The sequence below is a fragment of the Pteronotus mesoamericanus genome, unplaced genomic scaffold, assembly GCF_021234165.1.
Source record: "Pteronotus mesoamericanus isolate MK-2021 breed Mesoamerican mustached bat unplaced genomic scaffold, CSHL_Meso_final contig_116, whole genome shotgun sequence".
Taxonomy (NCBI): domain Eukaryota; kingdom Metazoa; phylum Chordata; class Mammalia; order Chiroptera; family Mormoopidae; genus Pteronotus; species Pteronotus mesoamericanus.
Genome location: NW_026555027.1, coordinates 5108232 through 5132498, shown reverse-complemented (window position 1 = coordinate 5132498; position 24267 = coordinate 5108232). Strand labels below are relative to the sequence as shown.

The 24267-nt window shown below is 38.9% G+C and overlaps 1 protein-coding gene across 2 annotated transcripts in view; it reads right to left on the bottom strand.

The window, feature by feature from the left end:
• Positions 1-24267, bottom strand: part of DYRK1A (dual specificity tyrosine phosphorylation regulated kinase 1A) — a 135295-nt gene that overhangs the window by 72460 nt on the left and 38568 nt on the right. For both annotated transcript variants that reach the window (XM_054578315.1, XM_054578322.1), the window contains exon 2: positions 8427-8512. In XM_054578315.1, coding sequence (XP_054434290.1) covers positions 8427-8436 — 10 coding nt within the window. In that variant the 5' untranslated portion in view covers positions 8437-8512. The remainder of the gene's footprint in view (positions 1-8426; positions 8513-24267) is intronic.

Genomic DNA, 24267 nt, shown 5'->3' with positions numbered 1-24267 from the left:
CAATCCAACTTCTAGGAATTGGACCTAAGGCAATAAATCAAAGATGAGCACAAAGACTGCCCCAAAAGTGTTCACTTAAATGTTATTTATGAACTAATTAGCAATGGGCTTAAATAGCAACCAATTTGCAGAATAGTAATTAGCCATTAAAAATGTTATAAAAGAATATTAATGATAAAAAAAGTTTACATTTCAAAAGACTGTAAGTAGTCAGTAAAATACGACCTCAATTTTTTTTTAATATTGTTGGAAAGAGCCACGTGCACATAACAGGCAATCTATACACTAAAAAATTACAGAAGTTGTATGTGAACTTGAATTGCTTTTAATTAAGAATAAATAAACTGGATTGTGGTGGTGATAGCTGCACAACTCTATAAATCAGTAAAAACTCACACTTATAAAATGCATAAATTTTATGATTTGTAAATTGTTTTAAGAAATACACACACACACACACACACACACACACACACACACACACACACCCTCCCCCCTTACTAAAAAGGTGAGGGGCAGGCCTTGCACCCAGAGAAAAAATTATAACCATGGCATGTTTTAGTTAATGGGGAAAAGGGAGAGCTTAAGTATTTCAGATATCTTCCAATAATAAATTTGCATAACTGTTAACAAAATATTTTTCCACTATATCCATTTAAAAATAGATGTTACGTAATCATGTCAAGTACATCAGTATGAAAAAAACCAAAATGCTCACTGTCCAGCTAGCTTGGTTCCCAGAAGGACTCTTTACCTCTATCACGTTTCTCCCTGCCTGCCCTGCTCCTGCAAGTCCTGCCTGAATAATCCCAGTAAGTAGAAAGTCAGCATGATTGCAGTGCTTGAAAAAAGTCCAACAAAAATTTTAAATCGTGTAAGTCAGATATGACCTTGAATTGACTGCTTTAAGTCTGATAGTAGAGGCAGAAGAAATAAAATTTGAGACTTTAATGTGTCATTTCAGAAGACAAGCCAATTTCTCAAATAGAGGGGAAACAAGGAAATGCAGCCCTAAATATATACAAACAGTATGGTAACTGGGAGGGAAAGTAATAAAAAACATATAGCATATCTACTAGGCATGTGTGATGTGCACACTCTGCACATGTATTACATGAGGTATTACTGCCATTATTATGCTTTTTATTCCCCGTGTGAAGAAACTGAAATTTGTGGCTTCGTCTTTTGTTCTCATGGTTACCTCAAATCTTCCGTTCCCCTACTAGGGAACATCAATGAAGTTTAACCAATAACTTCTCCCCTTCCTCTCCTGCTCCTCCAGGGGATCTCATTTGGAGAAATATATCTTTTTACTTCCTGTTAGTAACTGTGAATCAGCAACTTTATTCTTCTTTTATCTTTTTTATTTATACTGTATCTTCATTTTAGAGAACATAATCATTACATATTACACTCACTCATAACTCATTTAGTTTAAGTTCTACAAGTATCTATTTAACATTCCCCTATATCAATGCCCCTGCAGTCAGTCCTGGCTGCCAAAGTTTATTCTCTAGTGGAGTCCTTAAGAAGTGACTCAAGGAAAAAATAGTCCACAAATTCATACTTATCTTCGTAACATCTTTTCTGCTATCTTTATACTTTGGTCAATTTAGCTCCATGTAAAACTTCCGGCTCTCGTTTGTTTTGCTTGAGTATCTCAGAAATTACTCCATTGTGGCTGGCAGAAAACAATGCTATCAGAATCACAGTCTAATATTCTTCACCTTAAGAATTACTGGGGTTCTTTGCCTCAATACCCTAAGAATTTTCTTTTCTTTCCTATAATTTTTAAAGAGTATGTCTACACGTCAGTCATTTCAGGCTCAATTTATTCAAGCACACAGCATGCCTTTTTCAAATGTAGTGGCATTTTTTTTTAACTTAAATTTACTTGAATTATAATTATTAGCATTTACTCGGTTTTTCATTGCTTTAGTTTTTCTTCAGGGATTCATATTATTTGTATGTTGAAGCTTCTCTGCTTGTCTCTATTAACTGCTACTTTCTCTAGAATGTTTATTTTTCTTCAATTCTTTTTGTTTACTTTTTCTCCTATTCATCTTCCATTTCATAAAGAAATTTACAATTTTTTTCCTCACGTTCCTTCAAGTTAGGCTTTCACTTTTTAATTATTTATTTTCCCTTTTATTTCCCATTCTTGAGTTATCACATTTCTAAGATTTCCTCATTTGGATTTATGATATTTTCGTTGAAATTTTTTAAATTTCTTTGCGTCTGTTTCGAAACATCAGTGTATAGCTTTCATGTGTTTTATGCATTTCTTTCTGATATGCTTTCATTGCCTGCAGGTACATATTCTGCTCTCTATTCTCTTCTTCTTACAAACTATGGGAATTTGACTGTGATCCTTGTTTATTGCTCATTTTTGTTTAAAATAAAAAACTTTAGAGAACTGGAGCAGCTTCTCTAGCTTCAGTAAGAGTCCTCTTCTGTTTTCATGAAGGACACTGCAATCCAGCCTCATGAATGAGATCTTCTGTGTTTGCACCTTCCCCACTTCCCCTGACCTTTTCTCCTTGGTCCTCACTCCTCCAAAGGGCTTAATGTGGATTCTATTCCCAGTAGTGTCTCTTTAGGGTGGGGTCTTGAGGGGAAATGGCGCTTCAACTGGTTAGTTTTGAAAATTCATAGGGACCAGATAGCTCAACCCCACAGAAATCACTGTGAGTTCCTTGTATCCTGGGAACTCAAAGCTGTCTCTTAGTTTCATCTGGCTGTTCTCAAACTCACTTTCCACTTTCCAGGGGGGTCTTCATTGGCTGTCTTGAGGTCCTCTCCTGTTCTAATGCGCACCTGAAGACACTCTACTGCATCTTTCTGCATCCTTCTGTACAAATGTTGATACAACAAAGTTACTGGAGACTTGCCTCCACCTACTTGTACTAGGTGTGTAGGAATATTATTCACTTAATTTTGCAGACAGTATCCAAGAGATGGTAGTTTTGCTGTCCTAATTACTGTCTGTTTTTAGAGAAAACAGGGGAGATTCAAAAATTATACCCTGCTGTCATCTTCCCCAAACTGAAACACGCTTTAGGGGTACATTTAGTAAGTACCCTTAAAACCTAAATTAATAAAAATCTATTTGCTTTCCCCTGGGTCTTGAATAAAGACACTAAGGTCTAAGAAATTCAACTTTCCAATGTAGCTAACTTCAGGTTCCCCATCATCTTTTCTATAAATATCATATGTTCTCTTAAGTGAAATATACAATCATTAATTGCTTCCACTTAGAAATTAGAAATGTAAATAATAAAAAATACAAAACACTTAAAAAGGCTAGGTCAATGTGAGTCACTTGGTTAGGTGTCATCCAGCAAACCCAAAGGTCACCAGTTTGATTCACAGTCCAGGCACATGCTTGGGTTGCAGGGTTTGGTCCCAGATCAGGGTGCATACAAAAGGCAGCCAGTCGATGTTTCTTACATTGATGTTTCTCCCTCTCTTTCTCCCTCCCATCCCCTCTCTAAAATCAAAAATTAAAATTAAAATCTTAAAAATGTATATTAGAAAAATTTTTTAAAGAAAATGAAAAATAACAAGGAACTCTCAAAACCACCTCAAATTTATAAGGCAGGTATTTTGATTTTTAGGAATTACTAGGATACCAACGACCCATTTTTTTGTTGTTGTTGTTGTTTTTGCAAGTATTTGTTAAGCATTTTCCACACAGCAGGAACCCTGGTAGGCAGACACAGGGCATACAAAAAAGGATAGGCCATAACTCTCTGACCGTGAGAATCAAACTAGTTGGGACAAACAACTGGTACGCAAACATGTGCAAATGCCAAAGAAGCATTAACTGAAAACTGTTTGCTAGAAAGAAAGAACTGTGGGAGGAGAATATCCACCAAACTATTAGGCTTGTCACTTACTTCATGCATTTCTGAATCTGAACTTTTTCCTCTACATTTTTGTTTTTATTTTTCTAAAACAGAAGATTCTTCTTTGGAATTAGATTTTATTTTTAACTATAAAAATCAATGTTCACAAAGATATATTAAAAGACACACATTCATATAATGTTAGTGAGTATAGACTAGTACATGTTAATTACCAAATAGCTTTCTAAAAAGCTGTATTAAGGACCTTGAAACTTTTTCAAACCCTGTGACTCAATACTTATATTCCTAGGGATCAATTACAAAAAATAATTTATCGTACAACCAAACATTTATGCTCACGTTAGTACTTTTAAAAAAATCAAAAGTGCCCTGGCAGGCGAGGCTCAGTGGATTGAGTGCCAGCCTTCAAACAGGAAGGTCACCAGTTCGATTCCCAGTCAGGGCACATGCCTGGTTTGTGGGTACGAAAGGGACAGATGAATGCTTCTCTTGCACATCAATGTTTCTCTCCCTCTCTTCCCCACCCCCTTCCCCTCTCCCTAGAAAATAATAAAATCCTTACAAAGTTTTTAAAAAGGGAATAGTAAAAAAAAAAAAAAACAACAACAAAAAACAAAACCCCAATGTCTAGTAAGATGTATGTAACTTAACTAGGAAATTATCATACAATTTAACAGTCTCAAATCAGCACACTTTAAATTTCTAAAGTAACTCACCTTCAAACCATTATAGTTGTGAATGCTCTAGATTTTCTCCAAGTTCAAAGCAATAGCAGAACACTACAATTAGTCAGTTTTTGATGACATAGGGAAATGTTTATGATATAACGGTGGGCAATAAAAGAGAAGATATATACAATATAAAAAAAATTCTATCCAAGTACACCAAGAGAATGGATATTCAGGATGATCTCAAATTAATCAAAAATGGCATAAAAGCCAAAAAACTAGAAGAGAACATGCCACAGTGCAGTGGTCAGTAAAACTTTAGAAATATTTCCTTCTACTTATCTGTATTTTTACAAATATCCACATTTTTCAGTGATTGGGTGATCAATAAACTGAGAGAAAAACCTTAGAGCAAAAATAAATCCACTGAATTTACCAGTCATCAAACATAATAAATTCGCTGAGTTATTAAGAGCAAAATCAAACTGCTGGGGGCTAAAAAAGTGAATTAGGGCTAGAGGCGGAAAAGTACAGAAGACGACCAGATAAACAGGACACCGTGAGTGAAGAACAATTTCAAAATAAGGCAAACTGGCACTATGTACAAAAATGTTCCTCCAATGCATCCTGCATGTAAATGGGATTAAAGAAAAAATTTGTTTTAAATTTACAGATCTGGTTTCTAATTGTTCTGTGAAAAAATGCCATATTCCTGTGATTACTAAAGTATGCAAACTTTGTACTACAAAACTTACATTTTAAAATGTTAGAGAATTTAAAATTAAAAACTGCCACATCAAATGGTTTTAAGCAGTTAAATTCATATGTATAAGAAATACAACAACAACATAAGCAAATCAGCACAACTTAAAATTTCTAAAGCTATTCATCCTCAGAGTTACAGTTCTGTATGTTCTAGGGCTATTTCAAGTTTTAAAGTGACTAACTTATCACTATTGTTAAAAAACAATTTCAGTTGTTAAAGCAGCCCATGTCAACAACAACAAAAAGAACTGTATCAACTGCTATATCCAACAGCTTTCCTCAAATAATGTTCCATTAAATGTTAATGGGTATAAATAAAAAATAATGAGAGGAGAGGACCTTTGATCAAGGACATTTTTAAAATGCAAGAGCCTTTCTGTTACTATGCACAGTAGTCTCTGCGGTGGTACATCTTCCAAATTTAACCTCAGAAGTGATTCTACATCCGGTATAAGCTCAACTTGGTTACCTCTTAATGCAAAGGTGTAAAGAGGGGTCCCCTCGGTCCCCAGGACGACGGTGAGTGGAGTGGTGCCACTTACCTCTCACAGGAAGGAACGAACGGGAGACCAGGGGGTTTGGGCAGGGGAGCCAGCCGGGGCAGTTACAGGGGTCGGGAGCTCAGGTGAGAGGAACCGGATTCCAGCTTAGAGTTGGGCAACTCTGGAATATCGGTGTCGGGGGAAGCCATCGCTATGATTGCTACGGACCAGAGAGTGTTCTCTGTTTTTACTCAGACGCCTTGAATTCAACAGATGTCTTAAGATCTTCCCATAAACACCCACTGCATCGTCTGTCTACACCTGTGCTCACTCCTCCACCCGAGATGTGCTGCGTGACTCCGGAGAACAGGCTCCTGGGTGGGGTATCCACTACAGTACCTGGCACAGAGCAAATGTCGGCCAGGTAACGCCTTCGTCAAAAATGATTTTTCTTCCAAAAGTTTTTTTAAATCCAATTTTACCTATTGATATTTCAATTATATATTAAAATACGTGAAAAAACCCTCAAATTAAACAAGTACAGGGACATCTACATACACGTGTACTAGAGACGCATCCAAGCTTGGCTGGGTGCGCAGTGAGGCCGCTGCGAAGCTGCGGCGCTGGAAAGCCCGGCGGGGCCCACTTCCGCGTCGCTCCCCGCCGCCCGGAGCCGCGCCCCCTCGGTGACGTAGCGCGGAGAGCGGCCGCGCCACGCGGGACCGGGAGAGCCAGCGCCCCGCGCCTGCGGCCACGGCCGACCCCTCGCAGCGGCGGGGCGCCATTACTGCGCGTAACGAGCGCCCATCGCCGCGCTGATGAGTGGTGACGGGGGAAGCTGTGAGTTTTGTTCAAACAACTCTCAAACTTCCAAACTGTTAAAGTGGGAAACACACCAGCGGCTAAGGCATCTATTAGAAAGAGCCAGACCTTCTTTCTTGGTTATTTTTCCTTTTTAAGCCAGTAAATATTAAAAACTTTTAAAGAATACAAGACCAAGTCAAAGAGACTAGATTGTATCATTAATCTTTGCATTTTTTTTTTTTTTGGTGTTCTAGCATTCATAAAATTAACTAATCTTTATAAACTGCATTTACACTTTAGATGTTTCGTTCGTCCATGAGCCTTTCCAGAGGACGCTTTGTGGAAACGCTTCCCATCTTATAAAAACAAACTAAAAATAAAATAGCAACTTAGCCACCTCAAAATGCCATAAGGAAAAATCCCCGAATTCTTAATATGCGCGAATAAACCTGTGAGACACGCGCCAGCACCCCGTTCCTCTACCGGCCCCGGCGGAGAGGGCGTCGACCGCGCGAGGCCAGCACGCGGTCCGGAGCGCGCCCCGCTGAGCGGCTGCTTCCGCCCCGGAAGGCCGGCCTCGTCACCTCTGACAGCGACACTTTCGTGACACTCTCAACTTCCTCTGTGAAGACTCCAGGTTATTCCTGGGCGATGGCGACAGCCGACCGCAGCGCCCGGGCGCCGGAGCCCACGCGCCGAGGGCCGGACTCCCGCACCGGCGCGGCCCCAGCGGCTCCCAGTTCAGAACGGGCTGCCGTCTCCCTCGTTCAGTCCCTCGTGAGGGTAAAACACTGTTTGCTCCGTAACTTAATTTGCAGATATATTCAAGCACATTTCTTCATACAAAATGGTACACCTGAGATACTTTTTTAATCACACTCTAAAAAATTTAACTTCTTTTTCTTTCGTGAAAACAAAGATGGCTAAAAACAAAAATCAATTACAAAAACTTTTAATAGCTGTACCAATAATGTAATTAAATAACTATTCAGGGTTATGTAGTTACTCCTTTTCTGGTTAAAGACCCCATTTTTCAAATGATTTATAAGTATTATCCAGTAAGACTACCTCTGACAAAGTCTACAAACATAAGCCGCTGGATTCAACAAAATGCCCCCCCACCCCCGCCATCGGCCCGATTTAAGAAGATACAAGTTTAAAAGTTACTGAACACTTGCTCCATTAGCTCTCCTGCATCTTCAGGAGTTTGAACACAGCCGTCCCGGACCAGCCCGCTTTTCATGCAGGAGTAAGCACCCTATCCCCCCACCCCCGCCCCCGGCAAAAATACTCTGAAAAATACCTCCTCCTGCTGCCCTGTAGGAGGCAAAGGACAAAGGGTGCGGCGAGGAGGGGGGGTGGGGGCGGGGCGAGGAAGGAAGGGAAAAAGGCAAAACCCCTGCGCGTGGTTGACAGGGGTCACACAGAGGTTACCAGCCTTCATTTACCTTCCATACACGCCTAACGCCTGCTCCCTCCGCCTGGAAAACCTTGCTCTAGTCTAACGGGAATCTGAGCAAATCTGCATTCAACCATAAAGGGGAGTATTTTATTTATTTTCAACAGAAGTATTTCAATTCTCAAAGTGTTAGTCAACCATCCACTTTTAAAAAGGTCAAGTGCTTAGAATTACTAAGCTGTACTTGTATTAGTACTACTACAAGTTACTAATTATCAGGCCGATTCCCAAAGTTTGAACAAATACCCCAAGGACCCTCACATCACTGACCTAAACACCTCTCCCCACCGATTCTGCTGGCCAGCAAGCTCCCCCACTCACAATGCACCACATTCTCGCAGACAGCCATAGTTGTACTGTAGTGTAAAACTTGAGTCACCTGTATGCATCGTCTTCTTTCAAGTCTCATATCATCCTGATGGGGTGGGGGAAGGGAGGGAAGAGTCCAGCAGCAAAACTATAACACTGTGTGAAGAAAAACAGATTATGATAAGAGATAAGGATGCAAGACAATTACCCCTTAATTGAGGAACATCTAATGCAACTATAATCCCCAAAACATAAAGATAAAAAATTAACTCAAAGCCATTTACTAACATTTATTTAAACTTACTTAAAAATAATTTCCATTAATGAAAACTGATTAGATATAAAATATAAAGTATTCAACTGTCAGGGAGAAAAACATTTTGAAATCTGCCTACTACCAATGAAAACACACATTTCTAGTTATGAAATAAAACAGTCAATATTCCACTGTTCATAAATTACCCGGGGGCTGGGGTAGATTTTGTGATCTCCATCAATTCACAAATCAGTATGAACGTGAATTCACTTTTCCCATGGCTTCCTATCAGAGGGAATGAGAGCTGCGTTACAGGAAAGGGAACGTGCACGCCGCCCCGTGTTCCTGGTACATGAAGTCTGAGACACTGCTCGCAACGCCCACTAGGCCCATCAACCCGCTTTTGCCCTCGGAATGGCCCCTCTTACTTTGTAATAATTATTTTACTGGACTTCCTTACAGCTTCCATTGATAATTTCAGGACTGACCAGCAAATTCCCTAATGACTGACAGGAAAGCAAAAGCAACCTCACTGTCATCAACCGAGAGCACATAATAGCAGAACAGACAAGACAAGCACAGGCTAAAACCTAACTTACAAATTGAGTTCAGTCTGGAAATGTACTTCTTACACTGATACTGTGGAATTCAGTGAGTATTCCCATTTTTCCAACGTTGCTTATGTTGGTCAAGTTCCCAGGGTAGCCAAAAGAAGCCTACTGATCCCCAAAAACACTACTGGTCATGGGCACTAGGGAACCTGCAGAACAAGCACAGAAAGCTAACCAATTCTAGATCCTCTCTTTATCTGGACAAATTCTAAAACTGATTGTTTTCCTCTGTTTTCCTCTCTCAGCTCCTAAATTCTACATTATGGCATCCCAATCATCCTACTTAAAATTAATCCTTTCCCCTAAGTGTATTCCTAAATTACCATCTAACACTCCTATTGCCTCAGTGTAGTTCATTTCAGGTGTGTGAAGAAATCAACTGGGTTGAAATAATTTACTTTCACATTTGCAATTTTCAACAAGGATGCTAGTTAGCCCAAGTCACCCCTAACTGGTAGAATTCTAATAGTGTTGCAATATAAAGTAAAAAACTACAAAGGTAGTTTGAATATTTTTAGGGAAGTGGGTCATAATTTAAATTTGAGTCTATATTTATAGCCCCAAAATATTTCTGCTCTTCATTTATTTCTCCTATCGTTGAACTCACAGGTTCTTTTAAAGCTCTAAGTCTTGTATTACAAATAGCAAAAAAAAAAAAAAAAAGGAGCTCAGGGACAGGGGTTCACATATATAAATTATTTGTAAATTAGAAACTGCCTGTATAAAATCATTACCTATATCCCATTTTCCATTCCTGCAAAACCACCTTGCCAGTTCAGATGCCACAATGGGAGCCAAGTAAAACCCTAGACGTGGAACCAACGGGTATCCAATTTTGGGGGTATATGAATAAAATGGGTGGATAAACATTAAATTCCTACACAAAACTGTTTTATTTGCAAAAATAATAATCAAATCATCAAGATTCAAGATGTTTTACTTCAAAGACATAGTTTTCTAACACTTTTTTCCCCACATAAATATCCTTTCAATTCTAGAATGAACCATGAGGAAAGAAAATATAAATTAAATCTCTAGCTGTACGCTATATATTATCAAATCCTTTACACTCTGAACAGCATATTCTTCACGTATAAAATATTACAAGGCTACCCTACCCCGAGAAATTCAATGTTTTCAACAGAGAAAGATACTACTGATACAAATGCAAAAGCGCTTTACAAGAAAGCAGAATCAAGTAAGACATTAGTATTCTTTTTATTTTATTAAAAGTTGTTAGAAATTAGTTTATTTTATGACTATGTTAAATGTCTGAATATAGTTAAGTATGCATCTGACTAAAGATCTCCAAAATTGTCTGTCCCTGTCTAAGTGGAACAGAAAATCAACGTTTCTCTCTCTCTCACTCTGTCTCTCTTCCTCCCTCCCTCTCTCAAATCAATAAATAAAAAATTTTTTAAAAAATTATCTGACCTTAAATCTGACATCTTTTAGACATCATCCATTAATCACTACTCATCTGAAAAGCAGCCTTTAGCAAAAGGTAAAAATCTTTACAAGTTACAAAATGTGCTGCTGACACACACAGCAATTAAATTATCATATAGGAATGATAAACTCCTTAAGTCTTGACCTTGGATTGCTTTACATAAACAATTCTAGTGGTTATTCTATATATTTTTCAGGGTGGTCACTTTTCTCACACACAGTTTATTTCTCTCTCTCTTTCTCTCTCTCTCTCTCTCTCTCTCTCTCTCTCTCTCTCTCTTCCCCCCCCTCCCCCCTGGCCACGTGGCTCAGTTGTTGAACCACCCTCCCTTAACCCAAAAGGCTGTGGGTTCAATCCCCAATTGGGAAGCATATGGGAGGCAACCGATCAATGTTTCTGTCTCACATGGATATTTCATTCTCTCACTCCCTTCCTCTCTCTCTAAAATCAGTAAGCATATCCTCGGGTGAAGGTCTTTTCAAAATTAATGTACAGCACCATCTTCAGGAATGAGGGGGGAGGAGAGGAAGAGAGGTAGAAGGAGGGGAAAATATCAAAACACCTACTTAAAAGCTCTGACATACTAAGGTTTATAAAATTAATACAGATCCGCAAAGATCAAGAATGACAAACCTATCATTGAAATGAATACATTAGCATGATATGGCAAATCCATATTATCTGAGGAGTTCATGAATTAGATGGCAGGTATGATGTTTTAACTCCAATGTCACAATGTTGTTTGTTTTCTTTTTAATTTATTTACTTTTCAAATACATTTGTCTCTGCCTTCCCCCCACCACTTTCCCTTGTCACAATGTTTTGAATCACATAAAACTAAAAATCCTATCTAGTTTCCAAATAACTAAAGTATCAGAGAAGCATTACACGCAGCAGGAGAAAAAAATTGGTATGATACAATCTTCAGAAGTACCAGTAAGTACTGTTTTTTATCTCTCACGCTAGAAGTACACAGTAGATTTTGTTTTTTTTTTACTATTATTTAATTTTACATGCTATAGATTTTGTATGTTTAATTCACAATTTAAATTTTTTATCCCACAGGAAAAATAAAATATAATGCACAACAGAATTTAAATAGTTCAGAAGATGCCAATTAAGAATAATCTACCCCCCCCCACACACACACAAAGCTACAAAAAACAAAATCAAGGAAACCTTAGATGACAAATCTAAAATTTGATTCCATGAATTAAAATGACAGTGTGACCAACGATTATATTCAGTGACTAGCTTTCCTTATAAACTTCTGCCCTTTTACTCTAACAGATTAAGGAAGTAACAGAAGAAAACATCTTTTTCCATACAGTAATTTTATAAATAAATTTTCTAGAATTATAATAGGCAAAGGTGTCAAAGGAAAAGAAAATAGAGAAATGTCATGGTTTCGATGCCCAATACACATGGGGAAAAAAACCTTGAATTCCCAGTAAGATCATCAAATGGCATAAAGATAAAAAGTATTTTCACTAACTGGGTATTTCAACTGAAATCCTAACAATCAAGAATATTTATGACTCTCCCCCCAAGCCCCTAGGAAACAGTCACAGCCTTTTAACACTTTAGAATGTGATATCAAATCAAAAAGCACAAGACTTTAGAATGTGATATTAAATCAAAATTATGAGTAAAACTACAGGGAAAAGAACATTTGCTGAATTTTTACTACGCACCACCCGCTAAGGTGAGACACAAAGCAGACAATGACACATTTACCAGTAACCTCCTAACAGCCCTACCCAAGTCTGCAGTATTATTTCCATTTCATCAAGGAGGAAAGCAAGGATCAGACAGATTAACCGGTTTGGCCTGAAATCACATCTTGAGAGCTCATTCCACACCAAAGTTCATATTCTCAAACCCCACCCAAATGCCTTTCACTAGAGGTCACTGAAATGGTTACAAGGAAATTACAAAGATGCAAGAATCTAGGGGTGTCTAACTTTGATTTTAGACCCTGAACTCACTCTTCTACCTCAACCATCCCACACATGAAATAAAGCTCTAAGCAGTATAATTAATTTGTAAAAAGCATTTCAATTTAGGAGAATGGGAGCAGAGTAATTTTGATTACATCTTATGATAGATTGTTATACATTCCCTTGACCCCCTCACAAAAATTTTTTTAAGGAGACAAACTGAAAAGAGGGTTAAAAAGAGTAACAGTAAGGTCATGTCTCCACTAAAGCCTTGGGCAAGATACAAAAGCATGAAGGATTATAAACTTGGGTCTTGAATTATACAACTCCAAAGGCATGCTGGAAGTGGGAGTAGCTGAGATATGCCAATAAAGGAGAATGAAGGATGTGACTTCTCATGAAATTATATAAAAAGAACTAACAAAACCCTGAGTAAGCCCTGGAAAGAAGGTTCAAGAACTGAGAGCTGAGTGGAATAAATAAATATTGTCCAAAATTTTTGCTACCTCACGCATCAAGTTCCTTGGCCTCTCTGACACTATGTCTAGGCTCAAATAGACAAAATTAGATACTACTTGTACACAGCAATAATACAGGAAAACAGGAGGAAATACTTCATCCTCATACACGTTATCTGTAATAATATATAATGCACTGACAAATACTTTTTCTTATAACTGGAGAAGGCTGAAACTTTCTAGGGTTATGATCAGTACATATAAAGTACAGTGCCCTGCCGCTACTTCAAAATACATACACTACCACTGGCACTCTATTTTGCTTGCCATCCTTTGTCTTCCTTTACTTGTGTGAAAACAAAGAGTTGCACGCGTTTATCTCAACCTTCAGGTCTTGAATTCTAAGTTCCTCAAGTATGAATTCTCAGACCACGTAACTTTTTGAGGACCCAACTCCCACTGCTGGAGAGTGAGACTGCTATACAGATACCAGGAAATATCCCTACTATAAGCAGACCTAAGTTCCGGAAGGCTCATTTCTAAGACAGACAGTTAAAAGTACTTTAGTGACATGTGGAATTCAGACTTTTACCAGCTGACTTTCCTCTGGCCAACCCTCTCCGCAGAGTTTCAAGTCCACATTTCCGAGAACCCAGTGAACTGTGCTTGGATTTCTCAGTGACTACTGTTTTCCCAGTTATTACTGAGTATGAGGCTTCTTATCTGTCATGGACACCTATTTCCTTTAATTCACTGAATCCTCATAAATAATTGAAGAAGGTAAGTAGCACTATTACCCCATTTCAGAGGTGAGGAAACTTAGGCCCAAAAAAGTAAAGCGCCATTGCCCCAAGTCACACATGACTAATGGTAGAGAGACTAGATTCAAATCCAACAGAACTGACTTCAAAACTGCTGCTGTCAGGCTCCATGATCAATTGAATTTACCATCCATCTCCCCATCCTTCCACCCTGCTCACCAAGACAGGGAAGACCACGCAGGGCAGAAAATAACCCCCTTCTCCTTCTTGTGTGGTCAGCCTTGGGGAAGGGGTGTCATCATCACCCCGCTCTCACAAACTACACCCCTCACCATCTTTCCTGTGGCTTACGCTGCACCCAATCCACAAATTCTAGTGCTGAATTTCACCTCGCAGGAGTCTTTCAAACTGGCCTTCCTACACCATTTCTATCATTTCTATCTCAGGGCCCTCCTTGCTCGGTCTGCACTCCCTGCTCAAGTCTCCCCACTGTACAGCCCATTCGCATCAGAACTATGTGCTTTAAAAACAAACCCTGCCACCATTCCAACCCAATTGTGAGCAATTTTGTTGTTCAGAAGCTAGAACTGAACAATGATAGTCTTATCTCCTTTTAAAATTAAAAATGTCAAGTTTTCCTCCCATTATTTACCTGAAATAAACAGGATCGTTTTCTGATTATAAAATATTACATGCCGCTCTGGCTGGGTGGCTCAGTTGGTTGGAGCGCTGTCCCTGTACACCAAAAGGTTGGAGGTCCAATCCTCAGTCAGGGCACATCCCTAGGTTAAGGGTTCAATCCCTGGGTGCGGAAAAGAGGTAACTAATCAATGTTTCTCTCTCACATTGATGTTTCTCTTTCTCTCTCAAATCAATAAACATATCCTCAGGTGAGGATTAAAAATAAATATAGTATATATTTGGTTGGCCACAAAGTTCATTTACTTTTTTCTGTAAGATGGCTCTGGTAGCACTTAATTGTCTTTAACTTCATTCGAAACAAATTTGTTAGATTATATTGTGACAGCTGTCATACAATGTGCATTTTTAAAAAACTGATCAAAATTGGTGAATTTTTGCGCAGCCATTGTTATTGACGATGGAAGAAAATACACATTTCAGTATATTATGCTTTATTTCAAGAAAAATAAAAATGCAATTGAAATGCAAAAAGATTTGTGCAGTGTACGGAGAAGGTGCTGTGACTGATAGAACATGTCAAAAGTGGTTTGCAAAGTTCCTTGGTACTACTGACATTCTGGCCAAATAAGTTTTTGCTATGGGGCTGTGTTCTACACTGGAAGATGTTTAGCAGCACCCTCAGCCTCTACACCCTGGAAGCCAATAGTGGGAGACAGTGGACATATTCAAAATATCCCAATCAATAGAGTTATTGGTGAAAATCAAAAATGTATCTTGTATTTTATGGAAAATATCATGCAGACATTTTGGACAACCCAACATTTTGGACAACCCAACATATTACATGCTCATTGCTTAAAAAAAAGAAGAAACTAGGGGAAAAAATTAAGTCATACGAAATTTCACCACTCTAAAATAATCTCTGCTCATTTTTATCACTTTTTATCTTTACATCAACAATTTACATTTGTATGACTTTAAATAGCTGTATATTAGTACTCTGTGGCATAGATGTAGGTTTACTTTAATCAAATACCTACTGGAGGATATTTGGGTTGTTTCCAATTTTTCACTACCATAAATCTTGTAACTTGGAGCCTGTTTTTACCCACTTGCTAAATGGAATCAGAGCAAATATGAACAAAACATCAAAATTTTTCAATATATTCTGTTGATGTGCTTCCTTAATATATTATATCATCTACACATAATGTATTCAAACTTTTTGTTACTCAAATCAACCCTTGTTCACAAGAGAAAGTAAAAAGAAACGTTCCGATGCCCTCTAGGTGCCTGGAGGGCAACCCAAGGATGAGACCCAGGGGTCAGCACTGCCCCGGTCACGTCTCCCTCCCTGACCCGAACATCAGGGGCGATCTCACTTGTGTATGTATCTGCGAACTGAGCACTGTCTGTCAGACAGGAGACACAGAGAGAATGTGTTCACTCAACAGCCGCCAAGCCATTCTTAGACACTCGTCACTAGTGTCTAAGTGATGCATTGGAAACCCACTTTGCTCTCTCCCTTCTGATAACACTGATTTTTCTGAGTAGGATGGTCTATATACACACACACATATAATTTTATTTATAAAACATGTATTACATAAAATTAATTTACATAAATGCATGAACACATATACTTAGTTGGTAATACGTACTTTTATACTTATATAATTATATGTAATTTTATAAACCACTGCTTTTAATTATCCTTGCATTTTCAAAATTACACCAAAATAACAAGGCCCAGAATTAATCAAAAACACACACTATTATTAACAGCTTACATTTTCCTCCAACAATCCTATTACTAAGAGTAGTAAAGTGAGTTTAATTTTACTTGTTTTCCCTGCTACACTTCTGGAGAACTTACAAAAATGCTACCTCCTCAAAAATACTTAAAATGTGTGGTCTTATATTTCAGAGTACCAGCCATCCTCCAAATATCCCATGTCTCTTTTCCATTTTCAGTCCCAACCTCAGGTGTAACCCCCCAGTTCCTGGCCCCTCTACTCATTCCTCTACACATCTTGTTCTCCAAAAGTCCTTCATCACTCCAGCCGAGGAGCTCAGCTGGTTAGAGTGTCGTCCCCATACACCAAGACTGTGGTTCAATCCCTGGTCAGGGAACATACTAGAATCAACCAATGAATGCATGAATAAGTGGAACAACAAACTGATCTCCCCCCACTAAAAATCAGTAAGAAATTTTCTTAGAAGGAAGTACTTCAAAGGTTTACTTGAAACTGTAATTATTCTGGACTCGTTTTCTCCACCCTAACTTCTCGAGAACTCAGTATCTAGACCAACAAGCTAGAGGACCACTTTCAGCTCCCCACTGCTGCCACAACTCACTATGCCCAAAACGCACCCTCACCCCTTCCTTACACACCTCGTCTCCCCAGCTCTACCCTACGACCATCATTCTTTAAGTGACTTCACTAAAAACCGCCGACTTCATCTGCTGTAACTGGTCTCACTAAATCAATGTTCTAGACGCCCTGTGCCCTTCCATTCTCCTCCACGCCCAGTGCAGTCACCTTTGGCCCAGGTCCTTATCTGCACCCTTGGCATTACAGCTGCCTCCTAGAACCAATCATCTCCTAGGTCTGCCTGAGGCTATGTCGCCACCAGAAACACCAGGGGAAGTTTCCAAAATAAAACTTCTCCGAAAGATCCTGACTGGACAAGGACCCCAATAATCTGCTGGGTTTGGGGTGGGGTTTTTTTTTTCCTTCTTTAAACAAGAACTTCCAGGTGACCACTGAGTACTACCAGGTTTGGGAACTACTTACTACACTTAAAGGTAGTTTATCACTTATCACTTCTCCCAACTGACCTCACATATAGCTGCCACACATATCCTCTTGAAGCACGCTGACTTTCAATATGCATCTAATCCCTCTGTACTTTAAAAACATGCGATCAAATCTCGTTGCCCTGAACTCAGAGCTTGGCATGGCATTCTACTGAACATCACTTAATCTCCTTCTGCACAAATACTCAAATCATTTCCCCTATCTAAAACTTGCCTTTCTTTCCCTCAATCTTTCTATCCATCATTCAAGACCTCAAATCCCCCTCATCCACCTTAAAAACCACTCGTCTCTCCTCTGAACTTCTACTGAATTACCTAGCAATATGCTTTGTTAATTATTTGTTACATTCTTACTCCAGTGACATTATCTGCTGCTTGTCAAGTCTCACATTTCTATTATATCACAGTAGATGTTCAATAAACACATCAGTATCATGAAATAACATGGAAAATACTGTTTTATGTAGGAAAAAAGTAGAATACCAAAGCAGTATGCAGGCACCAAATGATTGCATTTATTTTTAAAATGGAGCGAAAATTAGTTCTACGAGGAAAAATAAAGTTATGCACAAAATGTGAATAGTAGTTATCTGCACGGAAAGCACAGTAAACTGTTACTCTTATTTTCTAAATTTTCTAAAATGAATGTGCATGTTGCAATAAAACAAAACCTTAAACTTAGAATTTTAAACCCTAAAATCTTGTCCTAGAACTTTCTTGAACAGTGAAAACTCTAGAAATAACTGGCATGCAGTGTGAGCAGTCACAAAGTCCCCACCCTAACATACATGACTCATGTGCCAATGTTCACATCTTCCACCTTACACCTCAATCCCACGCGGCCTCACCAGGGTGGTGTTCAGCGCACAGGACTTGCACAGAGATGTGTGAATCGACGGCATACGTGGGCATGCTATTCCTCTAGCTGCCTGCATAAAGGCTTTATTTTCTTATTCTGGTTTGTCCTTTCAATCAAAACTACAAACCTCAACAGTCTTACTCTTCTCTTATTTCCGTAAGACCAGGAGACATACAATAGGTGAGAAAACCAGATTATCGACATACGCCTTAGAGTAATGAAAGTCTGGAAAAACCTTTAAAATGCAATCTTAAGCAACCTTTCTCCTTAAGAATAAAATCCAAAATATGATGAAAATCTACCCCTCAAAGAGTACTTCTCATGATTAGCTATGTTAATAATTTGCAATCCTCAGTCACAAATTGTCTGCTAAATTCCTCTGTAATAACTTAAGTTCATGACATTTTTTTCTGCACTGAAAAAACAAAATAGCTAGCTATACACGGCCTACAAAACACTTCATGTGCGCACTTATTCCTCAGCTGCTTCTCCAACCAAACGTCCAGACACAAGCTCACTCTCCTCAAGGGCATCCGGCCAGCCTCCGCCCAGCTCTCCTGCTCCCGCACACGCCGTGTTTCTCGATCTGTGATCTCCAAACCTGGACACAGTATACTTAAACATGAGCCTCAGCAACGAGAAGTATCGATTGTTCCTACAGTTTTCTGGATGCAGCACCGATTCATGCTCCATTTGCAGTGTATTTTCCCTCATCTTCAATGTCTACTTTTTAAAATTTTTGAATCTTCACTGATTTTAGAGAGAGAGGAGGACACAGAGAGAGAGAAGACATTGATTTGTTATTTCACTCATTTGTGCATTCATTGGTTGACTCTTGTATGTACACTGACGGAAGATCAAACCCTCAATCTAGGCATATCAGGACAATGCTCCAATCAAGTGAGCTACCCAGCCAGGGCTCAATCTTTCCTTTTAAAAAGCCACTTCATATCCTGACTAATGCGGCTCAGTTGGTTGGGTGTCGTCCTGCAAAACGAAAGGCTGCTTGGTTCATTCAACTCCTGGTCAGAACACATGCCTGGGTTGCAGTTTCGGTTCTGGGTTAGGGCATGTACAAGAGGCAACAGATCAATGTTTCTCTCTCACGTGCATGTTCCTCTCCCTCTCTCCCTCCCTTCCCCTATCTCTAAAATTAAATAAAACCTTTTAAAAATAAATATTAAAAAATAAAATAAAAAACCACTTTGTGATAGAAAATAGTAAAGTTACATGCAAAAGTGCATTAAAAATTATTTAAAAATTAAAAATATAAATGTTCAACACGAAAAGATGGCATAGGTCATGGTGCAGTCACATAATAAATATTATGTCATCATTTAAGTTCTTCTTACAATAATTGTGTTACATGAGGGGAAAGGGCATATACCAGAGAGAGCTCAAAATTTTCTCCAAAGCTCAGTTCCAGGGAAGTAAATGCATAGAAAAAACTCTGGGAAAAAATGAAGTTATTAATGATTAATGTCTTTGGCTAATAAAAATCTGAGTAATTTTTAATTTTCTTCTTTTTACATTTCAATGCATCAAAATTTTTATAGATAAGAACATCTTATACTCAGTTAAAAAAAAAAAAGTCCAGAAATCCAGCCTCCTTCTTACCTTAAAAATCATCATGAAATCCAGCTAACTGCCCCAACTATGAGAACAGCCTCTAAGAAGAGCCAATTTTAAAAACTCCTTTATAGGGTAAAATCTCACAATTATAAACGACTAAAGATCTTTGTATTTAAAAACCAATTAACATATTGCTAGGACACTGTCCACAGGAAGACCCAAAAAGGCATTTAATGATGTTGCTAAAGCCAGTCAAAGCCCTGAACAGCCAGGCTCCAGTGTCAGCCTGCCTGGTTCCATGACTTCCTGGGTGGCTTCTGGCAAAGCTCTGACATTCCTGATTGAGTGTCCTTATCCATACAGTGAGGACAACCCCATACAACTGATGTACTCTCAATGGCGTAGCACATGTAAAGCATTTCCATCACTACACAGCAGGTCCTCCACACACACCCGCGTCTTCATGCCGCCGTGCGCCATACCGTCATCACCTCCACCTTGCCAGGCATAGCTCTTGCTACTAGTTTTCCCCAAGTCTGCACGACAGCCGCAAAGACAGAGCCCGTCCCCCACACACAACCTTTATGCTCCGGCTATTCCAATGAGACTTCCTTATCCATCTCTGCCCGTCGACACGGTTCTGGAAGCCCAACACCAATGCTTTCTCCCCGAGAAAGTCTCCCACCAGCACCCCCTACAGTTACCCCTCCTCACCTGCCACAGGGGCTTTCATATACCACGATGACAGTCCTTACTCCACTCTGCCTGGAACTGTAGGTCACTAACTGCTTCCAAGTCAGCGTATAGCCCCAGAAAGTGGGAAAAGCCTTATCTCGCCCTCCAGGAAGGCCAGCTTCCTCAGCTATAACCAACTCTCAACAGAGAAAGAAAACCCTAATCATCAAATCAGCTCTTCTCCTAACATGAGATATTAATATTAAGCAAAGTTATACCTGCAATCTAATGATGGAACAAATCAGTTTGTAATGGTTTAGCTCTATTACTCATTTCAGTGCAAAAGGCACAAAATCTAGTATATTTGCTACAGAGAACAGCTACTATATGACTTAAAAATATTATAAATAATATTCAACTCTATATAAATGGCCGTAATCAAATAAAATTTGAGCATAGATTGAGTTGGGAGGTTTTTCCTGTTAAATGTCAACCCTCTTTTCTTAAAAAAAAAAAAAAAAAAAAATTAAATCTGGTATTATATTAAAAATGTTAGAAAACCAGGTGTGCAAAGTATTGCTAACTGCCAAAGCAGGACAGGAACATGGGGGCTCATTATATTATTCTCTCCACTTCTGAGTGTGTTTGAAGCTTTCCATAATAAATTTATTTTTAAAAAACTAGACTGACATTTTTAAAGAATTAAAAATATTATTTGAACTACAAATTATTTAAACCTGTGATATTCAAACTAAAATTCTGTGGCATACCAAGAAAATATTTTTTTTGCCAATCTGACTATTGTTGGCTATTGTCATTTAATTTGACAGTCTACCAGTGCCCCTGACTTAATAGTCAAGTATTGCAAGTTTTAAAAATTCTTGGGGCACACGAGTGTGTTGTAGAACACTAGTGGATCGCTGGTTTGAACTAGGAAATAAGTGAGCCACTTGACCAAAGAAACTAATTCACAAGAAACCTAAGGATTCAACATTTTACAACAAAAGAGCTTACAAAGATAGCATAAAACTAAAACTGGGCAAAATCTGCATTTTTATTTTTTTTTGTTTGTTCCTCTTTTGGGAGAGGAGAAAGGGGTTAAAATAGTTTGAGAAACTATTTTCCACAAAAGGCTGGGGGTTTTTTATTTTTTATTATTTTTAGCTAAATCACAAACTAAAATTTATCTATGTAAATTTGGTTTCTATTAAAAACCAAGAAATTCCAGGCACCCATTGTGTTAATAAATGCACACTGTGACGTGAAAATTCAGGGTGCTGGGTGAAATTCCCTTTAGGATGTCGTCTGCCGGCTTTGCAGAATCAACACAGAGCAAACTTCCTGGTGCCTAAGTCCAGAGGACACTGATCCCACTACTAGTTTCAAAAGCTTATAGTCTGTAGTCACTCTTGGAGAAAAAAAAAATTGAATATTTTAGCAACTTACCCCCAAATTTCCTTTTGCTACCCAAAGTCCATTTTGATTTTAATCTTCCTATTTTTTCATATTATGCAGAATACCACATTTTTCATGTCTAATACAGATGAATTATAAAACAACTTTGAATTTAGACCTAAGATAATCTTGAATTTCATTTCATTCAAATCAATCCTCTAGCAGATGTGGAAACTAAGGTCTAGAAGTTATGTGCCTCACTTATGACTAATCTCAAAGTAAAATAAGCATTGAAAAGCTCTGATTATCAAACCAATGAAAATAAGCAAAGTAATATTGAATTGCTATTTTAAATGAGCATTCAAACTCCACTGCTACACTGAAGTATGTGAAAATACATGCATATAGCAAGAACATAAGCATACTTATAAATGAAAATACATGGGAAAATGTTCAGAAAGGTAACAGCAAACCTCTAACAGCACTGTCGGTGTGGAAACAAAAGTTGAAAGAGAGACAACCATACATATTTCTGTACACACTTCAGGAGTGCCATCATTTGCACCGACTGAAACTGAAATCTAATTGCATATACACAAATAATATCCTAAAAATCAGATGATGCCATGACATGAATAGAAGTTTGAGTTCATCATTCATTTCTTCCATATTGCTAAGTTCTGGAGATATAAAAGTAAGACTTACTGTCACTGTCCCCGCCCTCAGGGAACTCACAGTCCAACCTAAGCAACAGACAAAAAGCCCACCGCTGTGACCACACAGGAGAGAAAGTGCAGATGGCTAAAGGGGAATATAACAAGGGGAACAAACTGAGGAAGAGGGAAAGTCAGAAATAACCTTTCCAACAATATGACAGGTTAGGTTTGCATTTGTAGCCTTTATATCTATCTGTATGGTCTCTTAAGCTCCCAATTCTTTTAATTTCTAGATCCACACCAAAAAGATGGTGAGAAAATTCAAAACTTCTGAGAAAGTAATAGATGGGTGAGGATCTGGAAGTACCAAGGATCATCAGCCAGGACAATGAAAGACTAAAGGAAGAGTGATTCCTCCAAATAACTGAACAAAGTCTCACAAAAACAGAATGAATTGACTTGTTCCTTGTAATTCAGGAAGACAAAACTAAAACCAAGAATAGGTACGATGTTACAGGAGAACAAGTGGAGAATGAATAAAAGAATGAAGGCATCCAATGGGACAGCTGCTTCATAAATGGCAGATTCCCCTCCCCCCCACCCCCCAAATCATTGCATGTTCCTCCAAAGCCTGGGACCTAGAGCATCTGCCTTGGCCACGGCTCCAACACCAAACAGCATGATTCTGGCTTCACCTTTGCCCAAAGGACCATATAACAACCGTATTATTGTATAATATTATAAGGAAATCATTGCCTCCACTGAGACTTTCTTTTTTTTGGCCCTTGTTCACCAGGGGCAATTCCTCAATATGGCGGAGGGAACTGATGTCCAAGCAAAGCACGACAGTCCTGCTGGGATGTGAAAATACAGACTAGAGTTCCAAACAGCTGGGACCTTTGGGAGCAGGGCCACACAGAGATAGGAGCTGTGCTGAAGTCTGTGTAGGGGACCCAAGAGCGGACAGATGGACAGGGTGAGGCTACCAGAGTTTAGGACGGTGCCTTCTATGAGCAGAATGGAAGTGACAGAGAACAAGCTGGCCTGAGGGATGCGGAGCTCCCACCAGTCACAGCAGAAACATTGCGTTGACAGCATGTCAGCTTGACTGGGCCTTAGGTGCCCAGACATCTGGCCAATATTGTTCTTGGTTTGCCTGTGAGGTTGTTTCTGGAGAACAGTAACATTTGAATGGGAGACTGCCCTCCCCACTGTGGGCAGGCTGCATCTGGTCTGTTGAGAACCTGAATGGATAAAAAGGCTGGGGCTTTTTATTACTCCCACAAGTAAAAGAGAACTTCTCCTGCCTGGCTTCACTGAGCTGAGACAGAGATCTTTTCTCTCCTGCCTTTGATCTCAAATAGAAACATCAGCTCTTCCTGAATCTTAAGCTCCCTGGTTTTCACACTAGAACTCACACCGCTGGCTCCTCTGGGTTTCCATCTTGCCAACTGCAGATCTTGGGACTTCTTGGCCTTCATAATCATGTTAGCTAATGCCTTATAACGCATCATACATCTCCTGCTGAGTCTGTTTCTCTGGAAAACCCAAACACATACCTTAACATTCTCTTCCCTTTTTCAACACGAAGGACCACACTCAAAGGTACAGCCTACCCCAAACCAACACTAACAATGTCTAAAGCTAAACCCAGACAAGACCCACAGAAAGACTGAGTGTGGAAGTCATGTCCCATGTATAAGAGGGACTAGGAGTCACTCTGACCTTTCTATAGATCTTGCATAATAAACTATGGAACAAAACCCATATAAATTCAAAGTAACCAACCAGCCTTTTAGAACAAACATTAACACT